We start from the raw sequence: 12,446 nt of genomic DNA, 5'->3' as shown, positions 1-12,446 counted from the left end.
GTACCCTGGATCTTGTTCATTCAGTCATGACCCAGCCTTCATGACCATAGGTGAGGGTAGGAACAAAAACTGACCGGTAGATTGAGAGCTTTGCCTTCTGGCTCAGCTCTCTTTTTGTCACAACGGTGCGATAAATTGAATGTAATACCGCACCTGCTGTGCCGATTCTCCGACCAATCTCCCGCTCCATTGTCCCCTCACTCGCGAACAAGACCCCAAGGTACTTGAACTCCTTCACTTGGGGTAAGGACTCATTCCCTACCTGGAGAAGGCACTCCATCGGTTTCCTGCTGAGAACCATGGCCTCCGATTTAGAGGTGCTGATCCTCATCCCAGCCGCTTCACACTCGGCTGCGAACCGATCCAGTGAGTGCTGAAGGTCACAGGCCGATGATGCCATCAGGACCACATCATCTGCAAAAGCAGCGATGAGATCCCCAGCCCACCGAACTGCAACCCCTCTCCACCCCGACTACGCCTCGATATCCTGTCCATAAATACTACAAACAGGATTGGTGACAAAGCGCAGCCCTGGCGGAGGCCAACTCTCACCTGAAACGAGTCCGACTTACTGCCGAGAACCCGGACACAGCTCTCGCTTTGGTCGTACAGAGATTGGATGGCCCTGAGAAGGGACCCCTCACCCCGTACTCCCGCAGCACCTCCCACAGTATCTCCCGGGGCACCCGGTCATACGCCTTCTCCAGATCCACAAAACACATGTAGACTGGTTGGGCATACTCCCAGGCTCCCTCCAGGATCCTTGCGAGAGTAAAGATCTGGTCCGTTGTTCCACGACCAGGACGGAATCCGCATTGTTCCTCTTCAACCTGAGATTCGACTATCGACCGAACCCTCCTTTCCAGCACCTTGGAGTAGACTTTACCGGGAGGCTGAGAAGTGTGATACCCCTGTAATTGGCACACACCCTCTGGTCCCCCTTTTTTAAAAAGGGGAACCACCACCCCGGTCTGCCACTCCTTAGGCACCGTCCCCAGACTTCCACGCAATGTTGAAGAGGCGTGTCAACCAAGACAACCCCTCCACACCCAGAGCTTTAAGCATTTCTGGACGGATCTCATCAATTCCTGGGGCTTTGCCACTGTGGAGTTGTTTAACTACCTCAGCAACCTCCACCAGGGAAATTGATGCCAATCCCCCCTCATCCTCCAGCTCTGCCTCTACCATAGAGGGCGTATTAGTCGGATTTAGGAGTTCCTCAAAGTGCTCCTTCCACCGCCCTATTACCTCCTCAGTTGAGGTCAACAGCGTCCCATCCTTACTGTACACAGCTTGGATGGTTCCCCGCTCCCCTCCTGAGGTGGCGAACGGTTTTCCAGAAGTACCTTGGTGCCGACCGAAAGTCCTCCTCCATGTCTTCTCCGAACTTCTCCCACACACGCTGCTTTGCCTCTTTCACGGCAGAGGCTGCAGCCCTTCGGGCCCTTCGGTACCTTGCAACTGCCTCCGGAGTCGTCTGGGATAACATATCCCGGAAAGACTCCTTCAGTCGGACGGCTTCCCTGACCACCGGTGTCCACCACGGTGTTCGTGGGTTACCGCCCCTTGAGGCACCCAAGACCCTAAGACCACAGCTCCTCACCGCAGCTTCAGCAATGGAAACTTTGAACATTGTCCACTCGGGTTCAATGCCCCCAGCCTCCACAGGGATGCACGAAAAGCTCCGCCGGAGGTGTGAGTTGAAAGTCTGTCGGATATGTCTGTTAATATATTGTTAAATTTAAATAATTTTCAACTTTAAAAAAAAAAAAAAAAACTCATTTTTGAATAGATACTTTGGGACATTATCCCCACAGTGGCATGTTTTTGTCATTAACACATAAAGGGAAAATAGGTGGACAGCTGGACAAAGCTGGAAATGAAGCATCTTTAGCACTAAAGTTAGCATTAACTAATGTTAGCTTCACACTAGCTGCTGTTTTTACACTAATTTCAGTGTCCAGCTCAAGTTTTTTGACTTTAACGTGTAGTGTCTTTGTTAACCTCGGTTTGTCAGAATGACATAACTCTAACAGTGGCTGAGATGCTTCATGTCCAGCTGTCCACCTATTTTCCCTTAATGCGTGAAATGCCACTGCGGGGATAATGTCCCCAAGTATCTATTCAAAAATGCTAATATCTTTCACACGTCTTACCTGTGCGCTGGCGCTAGGGTTGCCTTGGCGGACGGACGCCATGCTGACTGCCGAGTGAATTCTGTGGTGCATACATTCAAAGTCGTACGTGGAAGTGGGAGGAGTCATTGTTCCTGCTTAACTGCACAATCTGGCACAGTTTATTGCTCTTATAGTGTAATTGGTACCACGTGTTGTCCAAAACAGTTTTTTAAATGGAACTTTGTCACTGGCATCAGTTTGTTTAGTAAAAATCACATGTATATGGTGGATAGAAAGCATTCAGTCATAGTTCTCGCAGTAACACAATTTCCTGAAGGCAACATGACTGAGGAGAGTCTTCTGCCTTCTTGTTAGGCTGTCACTCATAAGTCCACGCCCCTCTGGAACTGAAAAACAGATGTGAAGCTAAAAAAAAAAAATGTTTCGAATCTGAAAACATGAAATGTGGAACTGAAAACAAATGAATAATGTATTCAAAATAATTCCAGAATTTAATCTAAATTTTATTCAAACTGAAAGGAAAAATTGGTACGCTTATTTTTAGTTTGAATACATGGTTTTATTTTTCAAGTTTTAGACCAAAACTTTTCAATTTCAAGCTTTAGTTTTTCAACTATATATATATATATATATATATATATATATATATATATATATATATATATATATATATATATATATATAAATAAAAACAATTTTTTTTCAAATTAACAAAACATTTGGCCCTGATTTAGCTCCATATTTACCTCCCTTGCTCCCCCTGTTCTCTACCTCCCCTCCTCTCTCCCTACCATACATATTATTTTAAGGTGTGCATGTGTTAATAGTTTCTTTTTTATTGTTGTTTGAAGAAAAAAAACTTCTCTGGAGGAGGCATACTCCACAATTGTGACCTGTGTTCACCCCAGATCATTTGTGGATGCTTCTTGCACCTGTCCTGAGTGATATTCTGTAGTGGTCGCTGCACTGGGCAGTGGGTGGACACTGGATAGGGCAGACATGTGGGCTGTGTACCTATAGAGGGTGTTTGTAGCACTATGTTGTCATGTTGATGTGATCATGCCCTGTTCCTTTTTGTCAGGACGTTGATGATGAGGAAGGTTTGTATGATGATGTGCCAGTGGGGATCCTCTGCCATGAACAGGAAAACATCACTCAACACACACAGTCCCTTCACCGCAATGCATCCTCAGTGGGAATCATCTTGGAGGGAAACATTGTGATGGATGTTGAGAGCCTGCCCCAGGCCATGTACATTGTCTTCGGACTTACCTATGCACTGCATGTCAACTACCCAAAGTACATGAAGAACACTTTTGACAACAGGTACTTCTGAACTTAGGTAAGACAGATCTGAAACCTGAACTTCAAACACTCAAGAATCAGCTTGCAATGTAAGATCCAGCATCTCCTCTTCCGAAGTCATCAAATGTGAGGTTTTTTTTATTTTTTATTAATTGGCAGTAAAAGTAAAGTGAAGAGAGGAAGGGTAAGGAGAGAAGGACATACTAAAAACAATGTTACATGGGGGATAGAGAAAGCATGGGCGGTCGTGAGGAGGGGAGATGGAGGGGAGAGTATGGGCTCTAAGATGGGTATCTACTGTCAGTTTTATTTATGTCTCTCACATGCTTTTTTATTTTATCCAGAGAAACATTTTTTTGTTAATGATCGAGTTCACAATTGCCAAGATGGAGGAGTGGGGTAGAGAGAGGAGGGGGGGGGAGAGAGCGAAAGGGAGGTAGAGGTGTAGGGGAGAGTATGGGCTCTCCATACAGGTATCTGCTCTGTTATTTTTTTTCACCCTCCCCGTTCTCTCTTCTTTCATTCTCACACACTTCACTGAGGAAACTACACACTAGAAGCCTATTAGGCCATGGCCTTGTTTCTTTTCTTGCTGGAAAAAAAGACATGTTCAATAAAAAAAAATTGGATCAGTGTAATGTTGCAGATGTATGTATTTTACACGGCTCTATTGATCGACATATTTTGAGTTTCAGGAACTAAAAAAGTTAAGTTGGGTCAGTTAGAATATACAATTTAGTTGAACTGGTAATGGAGTAATGCTTACTTAAGAAGCTGAGTTAAATAAATGGGTGGGGACTGATTGTTTAAACTAAGTATCTTCAGTTACTGTAACTCGGTTATTAGTACATTTAACTTAAATGTTCTATTCCATTATGGGATTAAGTACATTGAACGTAGTCCACTTCACTTATTCAACTAATGCTTCATTACTTAAAAATGTTAAGGCAACGAGTTACTTTGATTTTTTTAAAGTAGATTCTACTTATCCGGGTTTCCAGTGTAGTTAAGCAGTATCGGTAGGTTTAGTGGCTGTCTTCATTTGAAAAACTCATTTTTTGTTTTAAACTAAACGGAAGAATAAAACGTGAAGTAACAGGCTGCCGTCACAGCACTTCAGTAACAGATGTCCCAAATATTCCTGTGTCCATGTATGGCTGGGCGATATGGAGAACATCAAATATTTGGTACAGCCCGATTTTTGGAGGTAAAACTGAGACTAGCTCTCATATATTCAAGTTTGGGTGGTGCCAAAAATTCCTGTGCAGGAAAACCCCCGGTGAAAAATCAATTATTGTTTTTGGTGATCCTCTTTGAGTGAAATGTCGGGACAATTGTTGGATGGATTGACATGAAATTTGGCAATTTATTTTTTGGTGCTATTTAGTGAATGTAGGCATGCTAATGTGCTAATCTAAGATGGTGAACATGGTTAACAGGATACTTGCTTCATGCATAAAAAGTCAGTGTTGAGAGATTGGTCTGTTTTCCAGCAAGAAATTGGAGCACTTTGGCTTGGAAACGAAAGTAACTGTGAAACAAACCAGCAAAGTCAGTGGAAAATTGTAGGGGTTATTGATTATGGTGATTTACAGATTGGTCTGTTTTCCTGCAAGACATCTGGGTGGTTTGGTGTGTGTGTTTGGCTGGGAAACAAACCAACTATCAACCCAAAGTGAACGAAAAGAGCAAGTATTATGGTCACTTCATGGAGATCGTCTGCTTTGAAGTAGCATTTACATTTCATTTGGCCGTTTCTACTTATTCTACGTATTACAGTGCACCTTTTCCACATACATGTTGGGAATTAATCTCCAGCTGAGATCAACTCTGATTTTCCTTTGTGTGAAGACTGAGCAGACCAGCAGTACCTGAATACTTATACACACATACACACTGGTGCTGTCCTTCCTCAGGGATCCAACTCTTCACTGAATCACTGCCAGAAGCATTATATTTATTATGACTCTCTAGTTTCTATTTGTCTCTCTTTGTGTTGTGTATCAGTGGATTTCATGAATCCACCACTTGAATTTGCCATCCTAAATATGTCCTTTGATACCCTTTTAAATAATTGTATTCCAATGTGCTTTATCTTCTGAAGAAAACCTCAACTTACTTGTTTTTAGGAAACTGTGGGTAAACATGTAGATGAACCTACAATTATGTCATGTTTAAATTGTAAGATTTTTGTATTTGTCAATAAAACTTTTATACTATTTCCTTGAAAAGTGTATTATTGGATTTCTGGTGCTTGCACTTTTAAAGTCTGTGTGATGATGATATGCAGCCACATGGGGGCGTTCTAACCCAAAAGATAAGTGCGGGTAGGAAGCACGTCGTCGTGAAGAAGTTTGCTGGTGGTCCACGGCTTTTTAACAAGTGTACATGTATTGCAAAGCACAATATAAGATAATTACAATATGAATATGTTCTTCTGTTGAATTCGGCGCACAGAAAGCCCAACGAGGAAAACTGCAATGTAATAAAATGTCATGTATCGCTTAGAACGCTCCTCGCCCCCGTAGTGCACTGTCTCCGGTTTAATGGAAGCAGCAGACCTCGTAGAATAACGGGGACTCGATGAGGGACGTTGACATTGTTTCCAAGTTATGTCGTCTTCGTGTGTTTAAATCATGCCGAATTGAAAAGTATGTCCTGATTATTTTCAAATGTCCGTACATCAGACTGTATCAGGAATGTTCCCTCTGTAGCTATGAAAGAAACTTTTAACTGTCCCAGTTTTGAATGGAGACTGGTAGGGACCTTTGCATGAGAAGCCCAGAGGGAACGAGACATGTAGCAACCATAGACTGTGTATCAAATATGTAGCAGGCTTTCCCCCAGAAACGTTGTTACCGTTAGGACCCGGTGGAAAGTGTCCACATTTACATTTTCCACCGGACTTGCAATACACTGGGGGAAACCCTGTGTAGCCACCTTTCATTTTAGCCACTAGCTTAATGTGTGTTATGTTTTGTTTACACATGCAGAGATTGTTGCTATTAAAGCCAGCCTGAAAGCAACAGAGGACGAACATCAGCCATGGCCGAGGTAGGAGGATGTTTGTACTCAGTGTAGTCTAATGTAGTGGGTAGGCCTGTACTGTATATTGGCCAGAATCTGCCTTTGGGGGAGAGGGGGGCATATCATAGTGGGGGGTCTGGGTGTCCTCCCCCAGGGAAGTTTTGAGCATCAACGATTAACTTTTATCCACAAATTTACAGAGGAAATCCCTTTATGTAGCCTATGTGAAGAAAAAGAACACAGATGACAATTCAAAATGTATCAAAAATATAATGGAAGGTATGTAGTTGCAAGCTTTTGAAATCAAATAGAAGGCGTTCAAATGTAGTCACTTTACTCCACCTGTGTCAAACTCAAGGCCCGCGGGCCGAACCCGACGCCTCGCAGATTTTGATCTGGCCCGCAAATTGATTCAGGTCACAATCAATTTTGGCCCGCTTAGTTGTGCGCCAAACTCCAAAAGTCAGAAAACTGTAATTACACGAGACTCAAAGCAGAATTTGGCAGATTTGCCGACTTTTCCCCCCAGAAGCAGAGAGTTTTCATTTGTTTTCAGGCTGTGAAACAGGAGGCTGGGTAATCTTTGTTGTGTTTGACTTGCTAAATTCTATTATGGCTAATGAACTTTTTGGCGGACTTTTGTAGGGCTTGAAAAATGCGAAATAAGCTACGATAATGTCAAAAAACAGCTTAAAAAATGACAAAAATGCGACAAATGTCCAAAAAAAAGTGATGTGGAGTAATATAATCAAAGATATTTGACTTTTTTCATGAAATAAAAGCATGTAAATCACTGGACGGTAACGGCGCAGTGGATATGACACCTGCCTTTGGTGTGAGAGACCCAGGTTCAATTCCCACTGTGTTACATCAACCAGTAAGCAAGACACTTAACTCCTATTTGTTCCAGAGGTCTACAACCTCTGATATATATAGCAATTGTAAGTCGCTTTGGATAAAAGGTAGATCCCTGCTGTTCATATCTGCAGATGAATGTGGTTTCAGAAAGACATATTGGTGTAATGCCTGGGTGTCCACACACTTTTGGCCATATAGTGCAGGATACACTTAAGCTTTTATCCAACCACTTTTTCTACTATTTCTCATTGACCCATTTGGAACTAAATGTTTCTGCCCTGGAGTTTGCACCGAGCTGCTGCAGTTCAAATGTCATTAATCCACTTAACAATCCAGTCAATCAACATGACACTCTACTGCAGAGATGTTCAACAGGGGGTCAGGGGCCCCTAGGGGGGTCCTCAGTGTAACTGCAGGGGGGGGCCCACCAAATTATTGTTAATTTCTTGAGGTCTTTTCAGTGCAGAGAAATACTTTGCCCACGTAGAATGTGAGGCAGTTGCGTCGGAGGGGATAAAAAACTCCCGCACACTGAAAAAAAAATGTAATAGTAGGCAATGTTTGGGCACTACACCATCATCTGGCAACATTAATAAGGGGAGTTCCTTTGTAACTTTTTGATTTAACAAGAATCCAACATATTAGCAAATATTAATCAGCCTATTTGTGAAAAAAAAGACATTAATGATAGGCTTACTGGCCCATGGGTAAGGTAGATCCAGTTAATAATCCTAAGGATTCACTGTCACATGGTGTTTAACAATAAAACCAACAATTCTCTTCATAGCTTTAGTGTTCTTTGCACTAAAAAGGTATGTATAAAGGCTTTAATATAGGCCCAGTTTAATATGCAACTTAATTTGATAAAATATGTAGTAGGGGGTCCCCAGATAAGGGGTCCTTGGCTTAAAGAAACGAACACCCCTGGCCTACAGAGTGGAATACACAAATAACGACAGATGGAGCCTCAAATTTTATTCACATTTATTTTTGCTTTTAGTGTGCTCACAGAAAATTTAGAACACCTTAAGCAGAGGAGTTTAATAGCAATTTTTTTGTAAGCAAAGTTACATTCCATCTCTAAGTCAAACTGGTCAAAGCTTCTCCAGTATTTACAAAAAAGAGAGAGAGAGAGAGAGAGAGAGAGAGAGAGAGAGAGAGAGAGACAAGATGCTACACAAACATTTGCATCTGATAGATTCCTTACATTTTTGTCAAAGACCACTGGAAAAAAAAGCATTTGCCTGCTGTAATCAAAAAACATACCACAGTATATAAACAGTTAACCATTCCACTTATCACAGCTTGGTTTGGAGTTCAAAATTGCTTAAGAAGGTCTTTCCCGGATGACTTTTTGTGTGTGCTGCGTGTTATCTTACAAATCTGAGTGGGTGGAGAGAAAAAAAGAGAAAAAAAAAAAAGAGCTGCAAACGTCATGTGCTTCTTGAGATCAAGATTTCATTTTGTACAATAATCACAGTTAAAAACACCCTGCCTATACATACTTACATTTGTATTAAGGTCATAAAACCAACAATAAACAATAAAGCCTATACAACTCGTATGTCTACTGAATCACCGACTGGTACAGCTAATGAGAAGTGAAAAGCTTTTCTAAAGAACCTAACTCTGGGATTTCTTGTTGTCCTAAAATCGTAAAAATGACGTAGTGTTGTGAACCGCATGGCGTATAGTGATAGTTGGTCTCATAGGTTTATTTTCGGACTATTCTTTTCATAATAGTCCGTGGCACATCCAGGCCCCCTCCCTCCCAGAACCCCCCCCCTTCATTTACAGCTCAACCCCCCTGTCTCCTTCATACCATGGGCATGTCCATACCATTTTGTTTACATTTTGTATAAAAATTCAAAAAAGGAAAAAAAAAACAAAAAAAAACTTTTTGTTAATACTGATGAAAAAATATATGGCAGAGTGTGGATGTATTTAATCGGTTGTACATATTGAAGCCACCCACCTCCCCCAGCCCGTTGGAATGCAAGTAACAATGGACCGAGATGGGTTTTGTGTAAGGGGGGAATGGAAACCAAAAATTAAAAAGAAAAAGAAAAAAAGCTTTAAAATATCCCTGGTTGTAGACAAGTTCTTCAAAGCCAGGATCAGCCTGGCGTCACTCCAACATACAAACAGGGAAATGTTCTTTGATTATCTTCTTTTCTCCTTTTTTTTTTTTATTTCTTTTGCGGGGTTATTCAGCCGAAGCTGCTGGAGCCTCAGCCGACGCTGCTTCCTGCGAGGCCGGGGCGGCCTCCTCTGTTTTGGGCGCCTCCTCGGCCGGCTTCTCCTCTGCCTTTGGCTCCTCCGCCTTTGGCTCTTCTGCCTTTGGCTCTTCTGCCTTTGGCTCCTCGGCGGGCGGTGCCGCCTCCTTGGCCTCCTCGGCGGGTTTCTCTGCGGGCGCTGCAGCCGCCTCTGGCTCGGCCTCTACCTGGTCCTTGGCGGGCTCCGCGGCGGGTGCGGCCTCCCCCTCGGCGGCGGGCTTGGCCTCCTCACTCGCAGCCTCCGCTCCCTCTGCGCTCTCGGCCTTGGCCTCCTCAGTGGATGCTGCTGCCACTGCCTCCTCCTCATTCTCCGCTCCCTCGCCCGTCTCCTTTTTGGTCTTCTTGAATGAGAAGCCGCTGAGCTTGAACGACTTCTTGAAGGAGAACCGCTTCTTCTTCTTCTTGGGGGTTTCGTTGCTGGCGGAAGGCGTGGCGCCGTCCTCCGTCTTTGCCACCGCCTCCTCTCCCTCAGCAGGAGCAGGGGACGCTGCCTCTACCGTCTCCCCATCCGCAGCTTCCTTCTCAGCGGGGGCCGCCTCGGCCGGTTTGTCCTCCTCCTTGGGGCTCTCCTCGGCCGCGGCGCTGCCGTTGGCCTGCACCTCCTCTTTGCCGTTTTCGGCTGCTGCAGGAGAGGCGTCCCCGTTCACTTTGACATGGCCGTTTTCCTAAAGAGAGAAACAGTGGCTGTTAATAATGCCATGCAGAAGAGCTGGTATGGTTTCAAGACTCAAGCCAGACACCGGGGGGGGGGCAGCAGACACCATCCAATCAGCCGGGACAAAAGCAGACTCTCACTTCAGCCTTCTACTTTCAAGCTTTTAGAGACTTCACTTGGAAATAATCTAGGCTATGGAAAATAACAATCATGCACTGGAGATCTTCAACAGGGGGGGTTCCTCAGAGTCACTGCAGGGGGGCCTCCAAATGACTGTTAATTCTTTATTTTTATTTTTTTTAAATGTAAATGTCTTAACATGAATTGAACATATTATTAGCAAATATAAATCCCTACTGATGATAGGCTGACTGACTAATAGGTAAGGCGAGTCAGATTCAGTTAATACTAAGGATTCACTGTATTTTAATAGCTTAGTATTCTATGCAAAAAAAGTCTGTATAAAGGCTTTAGGCTGCCCTACACGTTATTGTAGGCCGAGTTTAATATGCAACTTAATTCTATACAATATATGTCCGTCCTTGGTTTAAACAGCGTTGAAGACCCCTGCACTAGTCTACACGTTCTGGATTCTATTCATATTCTGAGAGAGAGAGAGTGGTCGCAGTGCCTCAACCGGATCGCAAGGGGTCGGTGCCGGGTCGCTGCAACAGCAAAGCAGCTGCTCATTAAAACAGCAGATGCTCATTAGTCCAGCAGATCACGGAGAGCACAGTTCAGATACATCTCCTAAGAAAGTATAACATCTAAATTATATAACATTCTTTAACAAAAATCCAAACTGTAAAAAGGAGCGACGGAGAACAGCGGCAGCCTGCCCGTCTCCCTCTCTCTCTCTCCGGGGGCGCCGCTGGCTCCGAGCCGCTGGCTCCCCTCCGGAGTGATAGCAGGCTGTCATCTCCACTTTCTATTCGTGCATCTGGAACAAAAGGAGTGGCGCTCCAAGCGCACACACAGCCTTTTGTCGGTGTCGCGCATCTTGTCTTATTCAGAAACTTTCCCCTCCAAATTACGATCGAGAGGGGACTTCATTCAAAGCCGAAGCTGTTCCATTATTATCCTGAATATCATTTTCTGGAGTGCATTTTACCAATCAGCCATTTAACACGCGATTTCATTCAAATCCTACAATTCAACAAAAGTGAATTTCTTTTATCAACAAAGAATCCAATCAAAGTGGCTTCCTCTTCTAAAATAAACGTTTGTTTCTTTCAATATCCGCTCAACATACAGTTTACATGAAACAATGGGGATATATCAAATGCTCAACTGTTGCTCTCGAACTATAATGAATCCGATTTTTTTTTAGATCTTTTTTTTTTTTTAATGTGTTTCCATTTAGTTTCAACTCGCACCGCGGATCTCCATTCAATCTATCCACAATTACGCACGGGTTGCGCCGTCAGATCGGCCACATTCTCCCCCGGACGGACAGGCGGATGGATGGATGGATGGAAGAGCTGGATGATAAAATATCTTTTACCTGTCCGTTGGTCTTGGTGGGTGAAGCAGCAGCCTCTCCGGGCTTCTCCGCCGCAGTTTCGGCCTTTCCAGTTGTCTTGGACAATTGCGCTCCCATGCTTTTTTCGCTCCAACAAAGAAACTCAACCGATTCCACAAGAGAAAAAAACCCGAACAAAGACTCACAAGCCTCTTTGTTGAAACGCAAAGCTCTTCGCTGATGTCTCCCTCTGTATGCACAGAGGAAAAAAAAGTTCACAGGGGGAAAAAGCAAAGTCCAGTTAGAGAGGGGTTTTTACAACAAATAGCAGGAAAAAGCTGACAGGTAGGGAGAAGTAATAAAATCCCAGATTGGTGGCCGTGTCGCTGTAGACAGGCTGCAAAATGGAGAAATTCCCCTTGTTGCTAATAAGATGCGGAGTCCAACGCCCAAGTGAAGAGATGAATGGGCGCTCCGAGCGATGACGGCACCGCACTCGGATTCAGCCAATCACGGGCGCCGCTCGGAGCGTGGGCGGGGTTTGGGAAAGGGAGTGAACAATAGATTGTAGCGCTGCGTTCACGGTAAGCTGGGATAATACATTAAAAAAAGAAAAGAAAAAAATTGGCAACATTGAACTAAATCACTGGAATGACATCTTACCAAACCATGTGTTCATTTAGTTTTGCATTGAAATAAATACCCAACCACAATGATCAAATATG

General features: G+C 43.7%; 1 protein-coding gene across 1 annotated transcript; it reads right to left on the bottom strand.

The window, feature by feature from the left end:
- Positions 1 to 8,288: 8,288 nt before the first annotated feature.
- On the bottom strand, positions 8,289 to 12,036 carry LOC144533327 (myristoylated alanine-rich C-kinase substrate-like). The gene is made up of 2 exons (XM_078274610.1): positions 11,764 to 12,036; positions 8,289 to 10,269 (listed from the first exon to the last, which is right to left on the bottom strand). Exons 1-2 carry the CDS (start codon positions 11,857 to 11,859, stop codon positions 9,535 to 9,537), a joined length of 831 nt encoding a protein of 276 aa, XP_078130736.1. The 5' UTR covers positions 11,860 to 12,036; the 3' UTR covers positions 8,289 to 9,534.
- Positions 12,037 to 12,446: the final 410 nt, after the last annotated feature.

This window comes from Sander vitreus, chromosome 18, assembly GCF_031162955.1.
Source record: "Sander vitreus isolate 19-12246 chromosome 18, sanVit1, whole genome shotgun sequence".
In the NCBI taxonomy this organism is placed as follows: domain Eukaryota; kingdom Metazoa; phylum Chordata; class Actinopteri; order Perciformes; family Percidae; genus Sander; species Sander vitreus.
This window is presented reverse-complemented; position numbering and strand designations above follow the sequence as displayed.